Raw genomic sequence first — 16911 nt, forward strand, 5'->3', positions numbered from 1 at the left:
TTGTAGTAAATCATAAATAAAGCTGCAGCCAATGTTTTGAAGCCCAAACTGAAAACTAGTGAAACTGGGAGAAAAAAAAACTCTTAAAATGCCACCAGTAAACTATACATTTGTTTCTTAGTCTACTTTGTCTCAAAAATGATACGCCTCATTTAGGATCCTGCTGTAAGCATGACTAAATAAGATGTTGTATGAATTGCTAAAGAGGCTTTGTTGAGGCTTGTTGGTAAACGTTCCACCCTGCTAAGAAGAAGGATGAAGCGCCGGTTGGTGTGTGTACAGAGACTGAGGCAAGAAGATCAGGCTGAGTGGGAAAAGACATGCAGATTAATGTCAGGCCCTCGTGGCGATGAGTCTCAGCTTTGTGTCTGTCTGTTAACCACCACAAATGGCTGCTGCCCCCAGTGTTGATGATTCCGGGTTTTATACACTAATGAGACGAAAAGGTTTTGTAAAAGATCCAAATCTCTCAGGGAGCGACGGCGCGGCCACATCAGGCAAATACACAGCAAATGAACCACAAAGAGCCCTCTCAGCACAGCAGGAAGAGAATTATAATGTCATTCTTACTTTCAACATCATTACCATTTTCATTGCTCTTTGTGCAGGTCAAGAACAGGCCTATTGCATTGCGCCCAGTCAGAATATGCAAATTTTAAACTGATTAGGAATCAGGGATGAATTTCAAAACATTCCCATCATTTCTTTTTTATTATTTATTTCAGAATTTGTCCCCAGGCAGTCCACTTATAAAATAACACACACACACACAACACACAGCTACTTCAGTAAATATTAGCCAGCAAAAGAAAGTGTGTGCGTGTGTGTGTGTGTGTGTGGTCACAGCAGAGCCATGATGCACTGGGACAAAGCTCTCCAAGATAAGCTGCCAAGGGCTGAATCACCATCCCGTGTCCACTGTGGTCAGCGTGCTGCTCACTGGGCTGACGAGTGGCGCTCGAGCAGCGAGGGGTTAATACCTGTGCCTGGTTAAACAGAAACACCCACACAGATGTGCAAACACACCGGCACGATTTTCATTTAGTGTTCTCAAAGGGATGATGATCAGTAGTCAGGGGTTTGAAAAAATTGAATAAAGTCTTAAACAGTCGATTCTTTGGTTGGAAGCTACTTGGTCTGGCTGTGTGTTTCCTCATTCTGCTTTCCCGTTTCAGTTTTATCTTTCAGCAATATCCTTGGCGTTGATTCGCACAGGAGCACATGACTCTGTCGGATAATGTGATGCTCAGAAAGGTTCACGTTATGGCCACCACTTTTCAACATTTTGGCTTTGTTACTGAGAAATTTTGTTTTGTCCATCATTTTGCATGGTGGGCAAATCAAAACATTATGTTAACCAGGAGACTCGACCCCTGTTGCCATGGAGATGCATGAATCGGAACAGTAGCCAGTACCATACTTACTGAATTATTATATAGATATTTTCTAATATATTTATATTTTGTGTAAGCAGGTAGACTCTCATAAGGATCCAAATCACAGAAGTGCTCCATTTGAAATAGATATTTTTTATTATATTACTCTATAAATGAATAAGGGAAAAACAAACTGATGATATGTAAATTGCACACTTATATACAAGAATTAGAAGAGTTTAAATGAAAAGGAAGCAGCTGGAAAATTACCATGCAAAACACAATTACTCAGTTATTGTAACTGAACGGGGTTTTCCTAAAAGTCAACTCTTTCACTTAAACCAATTTTGAGAAAACTGATGAAAAAGTGAAGAGACAAGGAAGAGCTCAGTGAAGTCTCATCTGGGGACCAAATGAAGTTTAATAAGAAAAAGATGTGTTCAGTGTGTGATTTTACTTTCAGAAAGTCTCTCTGCTTGATGTTGTAATGAGTTTTGGGTAAACCCATGAGCTGGTGTTGTGGTCATCAGCTGTAGTGTCATACAGCGTGTGGAAAGGTGCAATTAGCTGAAGCACCAAACTGAACATGAACATTTCCAGCCTCCTCCTGCTCTTACCTCACTTCTAAAGCACCAATGCCTCTTCCAGTAAAGCTGGTGTGACGTGCTGCGTCTACCACAGACTCTCCTGAATGATGGGTGGAAATAAGAAGGACATCATGCAAGCATGAATTGCTGCACTCAAAATCCTAGTGTCACTTCACAGCACTAGAATAATTGTATATCTTCAATTTGCCTTCTGAGGTGTGCAGCTATTTTGCAGGGAGCAATCCTGATAATCTACGTGTAGATGTGCAATTATACAAGATATATTTATGTCAAAGGGCCCCATGGAAATTATGACAGAATCTCATTTCGGTGTTTGCAGTGTGTTTTCATCACCATGTCCAGAAAATGTTGTGCATAACCTGAGGAGCAGTTAATTAATCGAGGATACTTGATCCTGTCGTGTGTGAGTGTGTGAGTATCTGTGGTACACATACAGAATGTTGATGCTGTGTAATCAATACATCATCATTTATTGAAGCCGTTTTCCTTACTGGAATCTCACCACCACCCACAACAGATCTGTATGTGTACTGAGACAGATCGTGTTTGATATGCAAAATCCATAACTTATAGTAAATGTCTTTAGAAATACTAATCAGCTTAAGTTACATTCACCTCATTGGATTTTTAGTCATGTAAACATTTGTCAGCTGTTCCGAAGGCAGAAATAATCCAATTAGTCAAATTAAACATTAATGTGTTGGAAGCAAATTGCCAGTTTGTAGACGCTTCAGATGGAGGCCAATAAACTCAAGCAAAGATGTAACAGAGAGTAAAACAGAAATGCTAATGAATTTTGTCAGTTCGCTGAGAGCGGGGAGTGATCCCTCTGTAGGCGTTTACTAGCTTAGCTACTTATTTTTTATGCTGGAAGGTCTGCTGGGCTAACTGTTACTGGTACGACAGCACTGCCTGGATCCAACTTTGACAGCACAATCCAAACTCAAAGTCCAGTGCTTTCAGAGGTCTGTAGTGTGTTTTTTTCCAAGCTCAAAAGCAAACTTTGAAGGCAACACAGATGGAAAGGTCTTATGGATAAAATCCATCTCTGTGACACCTGAGTAAACTCCATGTGGTGCAGGTGAAAGCTCGGCCAGTGGACCTTGGCTTTGGGATTGTTTTTGCAAATCACTCTTTCCAAGGGCAAGAATGAACTTGGAATACTTGCATTCAGTTAATTTAGGTACATAGAGTTTTGGTTTGTTTGCCTTTTTCATCTGAATGCCAGTTGTCCAAACAACTTGGGTCCTCTGGCTCAACCTGATTAAAATTCAGATTTTCAGAGCAGCTCTGCTTCTGACAATTTCTCAAGTATCTGAAAATCCTACCTCTTCTCTGCAAGAAAAAAAATTATAAATCTACAGTTTTCTGTCTGTAAAACTGACTTTTTTCATATGGTGTGTATTTTGCCTTATGATGATTACCGAACGGTAGGTTATTGTTTTCTACTTTTTTATTTAGGAGTTTGTCACAGTGCACTGATGGAGCTCCTGACAGCTGTAGAGCTCCATGGCTGAGTGCCCTGGTCAGCCTCCAGATTGCTGCTTGATGGCTGCCTGATAGGAAGTTGATTGACTGACTAGCTGGGCCTCCTGAGAGGCCTTTGAGTAGAGGCTCTGACTGGCAGGTCAATCAGCCAGCAAGGCCCCCAATTGTGGTTATCAATTATCGGCCTTATGTGAAGAGAAACACTCCTCTCATTCCTACTCTGACACATGCTGACCTTTACGATCTCTTCAGCCACTGCCAGAATCTGTCGACACGACCTTCTAATATTGCCGCCATATCCCAGAAAAATGACACTGACTCATCTTAATCCGCTATTATAAAAGAATGATTGCTAGTAATATCTGAAGACTAAAATGTTCCTTAAAGTCTGAGAGCAGTGATCAAGAAATATTTCTAGACATTTCTTTAACCGAGACACGATTTCTCTGTTAGGCGTTGGTGGGATGAAGGTGCAAATTGTGATCATTTTGATTGGCGGACAGCCTGACATGCCTTTTCTCTCTTTTTTAACCTTTGTGTTCCTCTTTTAGCTCATAGTGGGGATCATCCAGGCAGCCGAGCTGCCTGCTATGGATATGGGTGGCACATCTGACCCATACGTCAAGGTCTACCTGCTGCCTGACAAGAAGAAGAAGTTTGAGACCAAGGTCCACAGGAAGACTCTCAATCCCGTCTTCAATGAGCAGTTCACCTTTAAGGTACGCCTCACAGCAAATGCTCACTAACAAAAACTTGTTTGAAGTACTTTTTTGTACATGGAGATCTTTTGGTTCCACTGACAATCTGATTTGCATGCAGCCCAGCCGTGAATGCTGGGAAGGTGTGGAGACAGCAACCAGCTGGCACATTAACAAGCTCCTGACAGAGTCTCCCTCTCACACACACACACACACACACATAAAGAAGCTCAATGTGATTGGGATTAACACAGGCAGATGCACCACTACACCCTGGCCTTGCCTGTAATGGATGCATGGCTGTTGCTCAGCAGTGGGGAAAGTTTTGTTATTCAACCGACAGCGAAGAGCGCAGGTGTGTGCCGTAAGTTAAGCATAATGTGATGTGATATCCATCTCAATACAAGGTTTATTTGTGTGTGTGTTTTTTATATACTTAATTCCAAATCTAGTGAGGAACAAAAAATACAGGAAGGTGATTTTAAGTGCCATCGAGATGATTTTGTGAGATAACGTCAAGGACAAACCATCTTTCCTTCTCTTTTTTCTCGTAACAATTCAGCATTCAGCATGCTGATCACAAATACTGCTGGAGACACCCTGACCACACTCACCTGTCTGTTAGCCATCACAGCCTGCCAACTAATTAACTTTGGAAACATCACAAACTTCTCTGTGGACAAATTGACAAATTAATATGTATGAATTTGAAACTTTATTTTGAGTGTACACAACAAAACTTTGTAAAGAAGACCCGACATGACACTGAACCAACACCAGGTATTAGACTGCTCCATTGTGTGACTGTAGATAGCAGTGGATAAATAGAGGAAAAGGAGGATTTTATGAATGTTATCATGTTAAATTAGAACTAGTTCATCAGCAGTTGTTGTGACCATGTCCCCCCAACTTGTTTCCAACATAATAATACATCGGACCCCAAGCAGAACTCAATCTGCAGCAGAGAGTTAAAAGTGTGACCTCATAAAAAGGCAAAAGTGACTAATTTAGCTCATTTGTTTACACTATGCACAACAAGTCTACCTTTGGACAAATTTGATGCCATTCATTTCCATAACACAGCATCCTCTTTAATACCACTTCTGTCAAGAGAACTGACACTGACGTTCTCCTCGAATAATGAAAAGACGATGAAATATATCCCGTCAGACAGATAAGGGGGTTGTGCTCAAACTCGTGAACAAACTGTCTTCATAAACTCCTGCCGTTGTTAAAATAAGCTGCATCTGGTGAGCCATCCAAGAGCAGCCTTTGTATATGAAACAATGAGACTCTAAACCTCTTTTTCGCTTGTCATTGTTGTCATCCTGCTCAGGTCCCCTACGTCGAGCTCGGTGGAAAGACGCTGGTGATGACGGTGTACGACTTCGACCGCTTCTCCAAGCACGATGCCATCGGCGACATCAAGGTGCCCATGAACAAGGTGGACTTCAGCCACGTAACAGAGGAATGGCGAGATCTGCAGAGCGCTGAGAAGGAGGAGGTGGGAGTTATGAAACCTGTGTAGGCAGACACACATGCCACAAGTTCAATCACACCCTAGAAAATGGGAAATGAGATTTGGACTCACTTTGTGACACCCGTCCCTGTGTCAAGGCTCAGACTTGTACATCTGGTAGCTGCTGTTTCAGTAATAAGAGCATTTTTATTGGTGCTTGCATAAGTGATATCGCAGTGATTATTTTGCTGTGTTCAGCAAGCCATTTGTGCTTGAAACACAAATGTGGCGCCGCGGCTGAATTAATCCATCTCTCCTGGAAATGTCACTTAATCAGATGTCCACACTTCCCCTTCAATTAATAGAAGTGTGACTTTCCAGGCAACAGTTCAGAAGATTCAATTTTCATGGTAAATGTCACGGCATATAGCATATGTTGCCAGGGGAACCTCATTTTTAGCATTATGGAGGTTTGATTTAAAGGTTAATTATAACAGCGTTGAATGGCTGGTGTTGTTGTTCGAGTTGAAGGGCATCACTGTATTTCCTTAGCTTTTGGTTGCACAGCTGCACCTGATGGCTTCACAGAAGACCTGAAACACTGGAGCGATGCTCAGTGGAGAGCAGCTGCAGAGGCAGAAAATAGAAATCACTGCTTTCCACCTTGAAATTCATGAAAAGTATTGAAGTGCTTTATTATTATATTTGTTGTTTGGATGCACTAATCATTTAACATTACCAATCCGGCACTAGTAATCTGTGCACATTTGTTTCCAGCCTTGCAGAAAGTCACAAGTCGCGCCTAAGCAGTCACTATATGGTTAATGCTGATACGTGAATTGAAATACACATATGCAACTATATTTTGGGGATATATATGCCTTTACTTGAGAGTTGGCGGTGGAGAGATGTGAAGAAATGAGGGGAAACGTAGATGGGGAATAGCATGCAAATAAAGCCAGTTCCCGAATCTCCCATGGCACCTGAATGTATATATTTCTGCAACAGGAAAATATTTATGTTTTGGACTGTTTCTCTGCTTTTTCCATTTTTTCTGGTAAAGTACTTTTCCGCTTCAGTCTTCTTGAAATATTCAAATGAAACTGTCTGAGCCGGAAAAAAACACTCACCAAGCTTTTCACAACCCATAAATACATGCCAGTTGTGAGTGTGGCTCACAAATAGATCTGGATGTGACCTGGGTTTGTAACACAATCTGCTTTAAGGTCAAATATGAGGCAGCAGCTTCTGAAAATGCCCTTTAAGTTGAAAAAGCCAGTTTTGGCCTTTAACAGCTCATAGAAAATACTGAAGAGCCTGGTCACTGCTCTTGACAGGCATAATTAACTGTAGAGAATGTTCATTTGTGATGAATAGGTCCTTGTCATCAATGAAAGACTTTTTATTCACGGCAAGCAGTCCGAATAGTAGATGATAAATGAAATGGGTGGGGGCCCTTTACAGAGCAAAACACACTACAGCCATTTCCGGCACACTGATTCTGCATGAGAAAATAGGCCTTGATTAGAACTCGATGAAAAGCTGCTGAAATATAACAAAGGTTGATATTCAGGTCCGATTTATAATCTCCGTTCCAAATGGCCACACGTTAAGCAGATGTGACCTGAGAGACAGTTGTTGACTGCTTCTGCTCCCTCCTCGTGTTGATAAGGAATATGACGACAAAATGAACCGCTCGCCGCTCGGTGTATGATAATGAGGTTTGTGTTGTGATTCGTGCGAACCAGGCGGGAGTGATTGCAGTCAGTACTTTTCCAGAGGAGTGACGAGTGACTATCAAAAGAAGGAGCCAATATTAGGGTGCATTCAAGTCAAAACGAGACACCAAATCCACAGTGCAAGATTGAAAACTTGTGAAGAGTTTTTGTGCAGCTGATTGTATGTGACTCTGAAGCTCTGACTCAGGGACACAGAGTGATATGAAGCGTCGCGTTTGTCATACTGTGTCACCTGGTTTGGATTGACGTTTCCAACTTAAAAGCACCCCGAATCCCATTTTCTACCCGATATATTTTAATCTTGATTGTTAACGCACGTCTTGCACGGCGGATGATGAATTAGCTTTCAAGCAGGAGGACATGCGGGATGCACTCGGCCTCACCCTTGGAAATCAAATCTTGAATGCTGATCTTCCCGTGCAGTCTCAACATTAGAAAGCACTTTGCATACAAATGTGCATACTAAAAGTAATTACAGACTACATCTTTCTGTCACTTATGCAAATGTATGCATATACACATCCTGATTCTAACTATACACTGTAATTACTGTAAACATCCCTATAACCCAGTGTCAGTGTACTGTACTTCAACCTGTAATACCTGCAATACTTGCAGCTTTCATATGCTTTCTGTTTGTGAAGAGGAAACCAAATAAACACCAGCACATCTAGATCAAATAATAGTAAATAAACAAAGACAAACCGGAGCTTCAGTTTTGGTTGATTGAACAATTTCAAATGTGCTTTGCCCCCTCACCTCATCTGCTGCCACCATGTGATGCAGTACGTTTGGATTCAATGGCTGCTGTTTAAACTGACCTCACCTCTGCAATGTCTCTGCCTGTCCAACAGCAAGAGAAGCTGGGTGATATCTGCTTCTCTCTGCGATACGTTCCCACCGCCGGCAAGCTGACCGTGGTCATCCTCGAGGCCAAAAACCTGAAGAAAATGGATGTGGGAGGCTTGTCAGGTGAGGAGAATTGTTGTGTGTGCTTGTGTGTGCCCACTGACTTCCCCCCCTGACAGGCCCTTATGTCTGTAATTATACATGCACTGCAGCACACACTTTGCCTCTCCTACAACTCTGCTAACAACCACCCAAACACATCACTGGGCACGATTACATTGGCTGACTGTTCCTGAAATCTTCCAGGAAACATCTTAAAGGTTTTGTGCAGGTGTTCAGCACAGGTCAGAGCTAATGTGGTGTTGAAGACACACGAAAACACTCATGACTGTAGCATGTAGACAACATGTTGAGAAAATGATCAGACCTGCTCTGGTGCAGCTCCAACAATAAACCATACAGGATTAAGATCAACAGATTTCAGACATTTATCACAAAACACACAAACAACATGGTGTCTGTTTCCTTCAGTCTGTGCTTCTTTAAGGGACTCATTTAGTTTGCCTCATAAAAGTTTTAAAATCGTGCTGTGAAGCACAGATGAATGAATCTCATTTTATAAAACTGTATTATTTCCCGTGAGGGCATGTCAGCATTGTGGGTAAAGATGCATAGCAGAGCCAGCTGTGTGCACATTACAGCTTTAAATCCAAATGTGCCTTCATTGCTCTTCAGTTATGATACAAGCTCCCACTGATGCTACAGCTCATCTTGGACTCTTGGATTTTGGAAAGCAGGACTGCTGAAGGTTATATTAGAAATTTGTTCCTGTCGGGATGTGAAAGCCTCCGCTGCCTTTTTGTCTTTGTCTTTGTACTTCTTTCTCCTGACACCGGGTGTGTCATCAGTATGATCTTCAGGTGTAAATGGTGTGATTGTCAAAGAAATGTGATGAAGCCTTTGGTAGTCAATCAAAAGACAGTGGTGTTAGATCGTACTGTGAGATAAGTCCATTAATGATTTAGAGCTTCAGCAGCCAAAGGCAGGAAGTGTCAAACTTCTGAAAGAGTCTGAAACTTAGAAGCAAAATCCCCAAAATGGGACTCGTGCTGGGACTCACAAACCAACCAGTCATGAAATGTGATGATATGATGTGAGATAATGTAGAATACACTTTGATGCTGAACACTCGCTGACCATTTGCTGGCTTCACAGTCTCTTTCTCCTCCTCACATGCGTTGATGTCACTGCATGCAGAGTCTGTTCTTTGGCTATTTACATCCCAGCACTAAATTCACCAACACAAGCAGGCCTCAAAATTGATACTCAGACTGATTTTGCCACTGTGACGTGCAGATAACTCTGCACGTTCTGAAACTCAACACGAAAAAATCCAGCCTTCTAAAACTGAGACTGAGGTCCGGTATTCATCAGTTGCACGCACAGAACCCTGCACGCAAACACTCTGAAACACACAAATGCAACATCACACAATAAGCTCTCCTCCTGCCTCTCCTTTGACTTTTGTCTGTGGTTTCATTTTAAATTCCCTCATGTGCACTTCCCACCCACCTTGACTCTCTCTGCTGCAATTACCATACACCTGGGTCCACTTCCTTTCTGCCTGACAGCCCAGTCCCTCCGTATAAGCCTGAACATCCTGCAGTACTGTAACACGGCACACATTAAAAGCTCAGGGCTCCCTTTCATTCATCAGAGCAGCACAAGCAGCCATTTGCCAGGAGGGGAAAAAAAACAACCAAAACATCTCCCCAGCTGCCATTTTGTGCTTACTGGCGTTAGCTCTCACCTGTGCCCATTTGCATCACGGGATTGTGAACATTTTGAGGTGTCAGCCACATCGACTAGTCAGCATGAAGAGCGTGTGAATCCGTTCACTTGGACGGCCAGCTTTCTCTCATGCAGAGAAGGGGAAATAGCAGGGAATGGAGACAGTTTGACACCACGTTCTGTATGTCATATTTAATTGGAGCATGTTTTATCTGTGTGCGCTGGGCTGTGGGTTTCAGGGTGAATTATTCGCATACAGTAATAGCACACAGCATGTTTCTAATTACACACAACCAAAATATACTCTAAATTGCAGTTTGAGTTTTGATTTTTGTTAGTTACGACTGCCTTTCTGCCCTGAGAATGGCCTTAAAAGTGTAGCAGATGGATGAAATAATGGGCAGGTCTGTAATAACAATAATTAGCCTCCATCCACAGGGTGTCTCAGCCAGAGCTTAAGGAGGAGGACAAGTAATTGATGGCCTGGGATCAGCCTTCTCCTCTATTGTCATCCTGTTTACCATGCCTAATTATGGCTCGCAGAGGAAGATGTGGGTATTATCATTAACCAATGTATAATCAGAAATAATTCTTTTGATTGGCTCCTCATGAAACATCGCTCCAAATCCAAATGCTGTGTCTCTTACAAAAACAGACTTTTGAAATAATACTCTTTTTTTGTTTGTTTTTTTTTTGTTTTGCAAATACAGTTGACTTTTGGTGCTCTTCAGGATCGGTCCTACTTAACGGCGGTGATGCATTTAGCACCATGTTCTTTAGCTGTCGTCTCAAAATAATCCCAGCCTCATTGCAAACAAGTTACTCCTCTCGCTGACTTAGCCGACTCCACGGCGATGTATCGTTACCATACATATCCATTATGTTGAGTGGTGGGCAGTCAGGTTTCAAAGAATCTAGAAACTCCAGTGGGCGGTGGATTTTGCAGTTATACAAAACCGACTAAAGACTTGGAACTGAGTCATAAAAGCTAGTAATTGTAGCAGCAGGCAAAGTATCAACAACTCTTTCAGTTTCCCACAGACGTGTTGTGTTACTTTGTGTTGAAGGGAAGAAAAAAATTCACTTATTGACTGTTTAAAATGGTACATTTTACAGCATTTCAAGCTGCTGTAGTGTGTCCCTAACGCGGTGCACCATTAAAGGTGAGTCAGACCAAGCGGTGTGTCGGACACAAAGGCTAAGTGTCTGGAAGCGTCTCAGAATGAGGACATGTGGGTTTATAGAGGTAGTGGCAGCAAAGTGTTTTGTCCCGTCCTCTTTGTACCTCTGAAGACTACCCAGAGGGCTATGAGGCGACACATAACCAGGTAATGGCTCACAGTGAGGGAGGTTATCAAAGCACAGAGACGGCGTGTCGGCAGTAATGAAGCCGAGCTGCCCTGACCTGATGCTCCAGCTCACCGTCGAGCCTCTCGGCTGGAGGGTTTATTTGTTTTGTTCCTCTGGCTGGTCGAACTGAGAGCTTTTCTCCCAGTCAGCAAAGCAACGGGCCAGAGGGATCATTAAGATGACGAACAGGCCCTGAGAGAACAAGAAGCTATTTGAAAGAAATTAGGGAATGCAACATTGATTTTGTCACTGTCTGTTTCCGTCAGAGTTTTGCTTTAATATACACAAATTCCAAAGAGGATGTAGATGACATGAAGCAGATGAGTTACAGCAACTTTTCTAAGCTTTTGGATAATTAAATTCTCATTGTACAAACAAGACTTCAGCACAGTATCACCAAGATCTCCCTTTGTGGAGGCGGTTTCTGCACCTCAGAGAAGAGTTTGACTGTAAATGCTTGTGTGTGTGTGTGTGTGTGTGTCATTCACCGCTGAGCTGAGTGTGTAAAACTAAACCGACAGTCACCCCTGGGTGCACCCACCATGGCAAATCCATAATGATGAGAGGAAAGCTAAGATGACAGCCAGGCTATATTTAACCCTGTTTGTATTGGTATTCATTTGGCACAACTCTGCCAGCGCCCGCAGTAGCCACACTCGATGAACATGGAAATGTTTGAGGGGGAAACAAATTCTTTGTTTGGTGTTGTATGTCTGCACGTAATGTAGTATTGAAGCTCCCGCTCTGAGAGGCACTACCAAAATAATCCAAGTGAGTCACAACTGGCAATTATTCACAGCTTGAAATACAAAGTGAAAGTAACCACTTTAAAACCAGACAGCAGCTTTAGCAGCTCCACTGAGCTCTGCAGCTGATTTGGCTTGGAGCTCATCACTTACCCAGAGTCCTGATTCTAACCTCCTGGGGGAAATGTATGGACGGCTGATAGTGCATCGCCTCATAAAACTATGGCTAAGATCCAGGACTCAGATGAGTAACAGTCGGGATAGTAAAGGCGATCCTCTGTGCTGCACACATATGTGAGGAGGCGCTCTTGCATCAGGAGCGCTGGCGTTCATCCATGAAATGGGAGAGATTGCACCCGTCTGGGATAAGATGGTAAATCGGGCCGGATATGAGGTACGACGAGCCTCCCAAAACTCAATAATGCCAAACTCTCGTCTGCTCACCGGAAAGATAAGGACCGTCTGGATAGCAGTGATGCGGCGCCACAGGTGTGTTCTCTTTTTTTTCTTCTTTTTTCCCCCGACCTGAGATGAGGGTGATCTTGCATAATCCCATTCAGCTGTTGTACTGTGTTCATTCAAGCACAGTAACTAATATGAGAGGATGCATGATGTGCTGAACGTGTTGTAGCTGTCACTGATGTAGTCGTGTTTTGGCATATACAGCTGGAGGCCATGACGGAATCACAACTTAGAGTTTCTGGGGTCACCTTTTACAACCAAGCCATCCAGAGCGTAGCCCTTCACTGTGTGGAGGCTGGGCAGCTCTTTTCGGATCTTTGATGAATTTTTGAAAATTCATCCCCCAGACACACCAACTAGCAGCTAACGGCAAACGAAGGCCGACTGTTGTGTTGCCTCACGCCGCCTGTGACCAGGCCTACAAGTTGTACTTCTGCACACTGCAAAGACTGCAGCCGGTGGCCAGCAGGCATTTACGCCTGCAATGTAAATACTATTCATGTAAATACTGCACATTTTCACTTTTTCAATTTTATAATTTTATTATTTTTTTTTTTTATAATCGTTCTATTTTACAATATTTAAATTTTTTCTACTATTTTTTCGGTAGCAGGGACATAAAGAATTTCACTGCACATTGTACCGTGTATGATTGTGTGTGTGACAAATAAACATATCTTGTATCTTGTATCTGAGTGATACAATGGTAAGACGTAGGACTGTGGATATGCACATCACCATGATGATGGTTTTAGTTGTTCTTCAGTTGTTTCATTCCAAATGACGCCTCGTCATGGAAGTCATTTGTTCTTTAATGCATTTGCAAACATAAAATGTGAAAATAGTTCTTTCAGTTTGTCTTGATTTTTGTCAAATTCTGCAAGCACAAATCGCACAGATCCCTTTTCTACACCCGGTTTGCCCTTTGCCATTTCTCAAGCTTTTGTTCTTGACTTTCTTTGGATCTCTGTGAACTTGATGAGACAGCAGTCTGCCCACACAAGATTAGAAAGTGAACTGACTTCCTATTAGCAATGACAGCCACCCGTGGTCGACAAGACAAAGAAGATCTACGGAGACTTCACTCATACAGATAATCCGAGGGGGGTAAATGTGGTGGTGCTGGCAGCTAATTTGTGGGAGCTCAGAATCCTACAGGATAACACTGAGAAGTGTAAGATTTTAAGTTTAGCTGACAGAAGTTAAAGGTTTAAACTTTGAACTTTTGAGATACTGATTTGATTGCTCGTGCTGAACAGGCTGCAGAAGTTCCTCATTTAAATAGTGTAGGATTAACAACACACGGAGAACATACGGAGTAACAACACACACGCACACACACACACACACACACACACACACACATCCCTCATTCACTGTTTTTCTCATCCCAGCACTCCAGCTCTTCTCAGCAGGCGTGTGATAATGGACACCCACTCCATTAGGAGCCCGTTACCTTTTCACTCATGTCTCTGTTTAGTCACCCTGCTTTTCCCCTCTTACTCTGTTTGTGTGGTTTTCTCTCTATATTCATGTCAGCTGCCCTGGACGAGTCCGCCAGTCTGCAATCAGGTCCTTATCCTCCTAAATTGGATAACAGATTAAGGCAGCTAAGCTCGTTCAGTTTTTGATATTGCTAGAAATCCTACGATGTTCCAGCTATGAACTGAGATATTTTTCAGTTCAGCGCACACATCAAAAAATGGTATTAAGACTTTGCGCATATGGGATCCAGAGATAAATGCAGATTATCAGACCATGCAGTGTTTCAACAAGTAATTATAAGCTCTGACTCAGAGTCTTACTCCTTATTCATTCTGATGCACAGCTCCGAGGTTCAGCAGTTAAGGGGGTTGTTGTTGGCCTCAGGTGAGGGGCCACCTCATTAACAACTCTGAGATTATTGTGGGTATTTGTTTTTGTCTTTCTCAATCAGCGTGTTGTCTAAAATGATAAATCACACACAATTCGTTTTCATTCATTTTTTTCTGTAGCTCATATCGTGGTCATTAATGTGGAACCAGACTTCTCAACAGCCTGGTCAACATTTTTCACACTAAAAACCATAAGCTGTGTTTTGTTTGGTCATTTTTTTTTCATTTATATTGATGTTTTAATAATGAAAGATTTCTGTTTTGCTGTTCCCCGTACATTTATGTATAATGCATTTTCTACAACAAATATAATATTCTGCCCCATGTTCTGTCAGGTGTCAAAAACTACTGATCTGAGGTCTGTGAGGAGCAAATGACAGCCATCATAGATGACTTTAAGAGAATCCTGTTGATCCAGCAAACACATCTCAAAACATTATTCTGTTTGAGTATACTGATAATGGGACAATGATTCTAAAAGTTTCCACCGACATATTTACATTCTGCTAAATGAAGTAAAAATAGCTACTGAGCAGCATGTTTTTCCGTTCACTTCGGTAAAGTCAGTAGTTTTTCTTAATGGAGCATCTGGTGACCATTAGAGGACCTGCAGCTTAAGGAACTTCCACACTCGACCGAGATGCAGAAGTTTGGCTCCTCGTCTACATGAAGAAATCAGATTGCACCTGAAGTCGACTGTGGCCTGGTTTCTTTTTAGTTTGTAGACGGGTTATTTTGGCCCTGTTCAACAGGTGAAGTTGACTTGCTCAAACAGCTGAGTTCAGGGGTTGTGACATCATACAGTATGACACTGTTGTCAACCGGCCAGAAGCTCTTGATGTCCGTTCTTCTTCTTTAAGGTGTAAATGACCGTAACGCAGTTTCTCACTTTCTAAATGAATAAGACCATCCAACTGATACAGCAGATTGTGTTTAGTGGGGAAAAATGTGAAGGATCATACTAATTAATTAATCCTCATTCATCTTTTGGATCCTTTTTGTAGGCCACTGGAAATCAAAGTGGGATTTATTACATTCATTTCTTCCTTTGGACTAATTAGGATTTTTTTTTTTTAATGTGTGTGAATTCAACAGCCTTGCTCAGTCCCTTCACAGATCCCAATTAAAGCCAAAAGAACATTTGTTCTTTGGGTATTCGTTTCAAAATTTGTCAAGGAGATTGCTGCCTGCCCTCCTGTCGGTTTTCACTCTGAGCCCAAACCAACTCTCCTCGTCTCCAATTTAGTTTTGATGACAATTTGGAGATGGTAAACAAATCAGAAGGAGTAGCATCACGTCATAAACGAAAGCGATGGGTGGTTTGCTGTTTTCAGGCACGCTAACTGATTGCCCGAGAGAGGATGAGGACGGACGGACGAAGCAGACCACTTGGCTGCCACTTGAGATGCCATTTGGACAGATGAAAATGAGGCTCTTGAATGGGGAAGGTTAACTGATTGATGTAAACACACAGAAGGCTCTCATGGCCATGCTTTTTAACAACAGCCCAGTGCTTGTTTTGGAGCTGTTAATGTTAGCACTGTAGGTTTGAGGGTTTGCTTAAAGCTGCTGCAAGCAATATTTTTATATTAACAATATATCAGATGAGAGTTATCACTCAACTCTGCAGTTTCCATCAGCTTTAGGGAGGTTTTTTGTGTCTTTCAGTTCCTTTTTTGGTTTAACTTTGCTGTGTTGGCTCAGGCTTTCATCAGCGTTGTTTTCAGATGCAGCAGAAACCTCAGATAAATGCAACATATGCTTACTGCCCAGCACAAAATGACAGACAAGACAAGCAACTATCTGATAAACACTGAAGCATTAAGCCAAAAAAGAGGCAAATATTTCCCTCAGAAGGTGCTAGAGACCAAAACTGACCTAAAAGGAGCGTGAAATTGAACGTCCATGCATCACGTGGCCAAAAACGTGACTCCAAATGAACGCTGATGTTGCTGTGTGTCCACTACATGTAGAAATAGTTAACAGGTTCGTCATATCGACTTCATCGAGCGATAACGTGCCAGGGTTTTAATAGCTTGTTGCTTGTAGTCTGAGCAGGGAACAAGTGTTGAACTCTTGTTAAATCTTTATTCTTTTCCCGTGCAGATCCATATGTGAAGATCCACCTGATGCAAAACGGCAAGAGGCTGAAGAAGAAGAAGACGACAATCAAGAAGAACACCCTCAACCCTTACTACAACGAGTCCTTTAGCTTTGAGGTCCCCTTTGAACAAATCCAGGTATGCTGTCATTCATTTACAGAACTTACAGAGTTTATAAAATCCCCCTTAAAAAAGGTAAGTGTGCTATACTGTGGGCACAAAGTGTACTGCAGGAGTCAGCAAACAGTTGATCAGTGGAAGTGGAAGCTCATTCACCAGATAATCAGTTTAGAGGCCTTTCATCCTAACAGTATAATCAAAGGCGTCCCAGTTTAAATCAGCCTTGGCTTCGCAATTTGACAAACTTAT

General features: G+C 42.2%; 1 protein-coding gene across 10 annotated transcripts in view; it reads left to right on the top strand.

Moving 5' to 3' along the window:
* The window catches only part of syt1a (synaptotagmin Ia), a 155753-nt gene that overhangs the window by 132218 nt on the left and 6624 nt on the right, over window positions 1–16911 (top strand). For all 10 annotated transcript variants that reach the window (XM_046379673.1, XM_046379674.1, XM_046379672.1 and 7 more), the window contains 4 exons: window positions 4024–4191; window positions 5507–5674; window positions 8223–8340; window positions 16547–16680. In XM_046379673.1, the coding sequence (XP_046235629.1) occupies window positions 4024–4191; window positions 5507–5674; window positions 8223–8340; window positions 16547–16680 (588 nt within the window). The remainder of the gene's footprint in view (window positions 1–4023; window positions 4192–5506; window positions 5675–8222; window positions 8341–16546; window positions 16681–16911) is intronic.

Source organism: Scatophagus argus, chromosome 22 (assembly GCF_020382885.2).
Source record: "Scatophagus argus isolate fScaArg1 chromosome 22, fScaArg1.pri, whole genome shotgun sequence".
Classification (NCBI taxonomy): domain Eukaryota; kingdom Metazoa; phylum Chordata; class Actinopteri; family Scatophagidae; genus Scatophagus; species Scatophagus argus.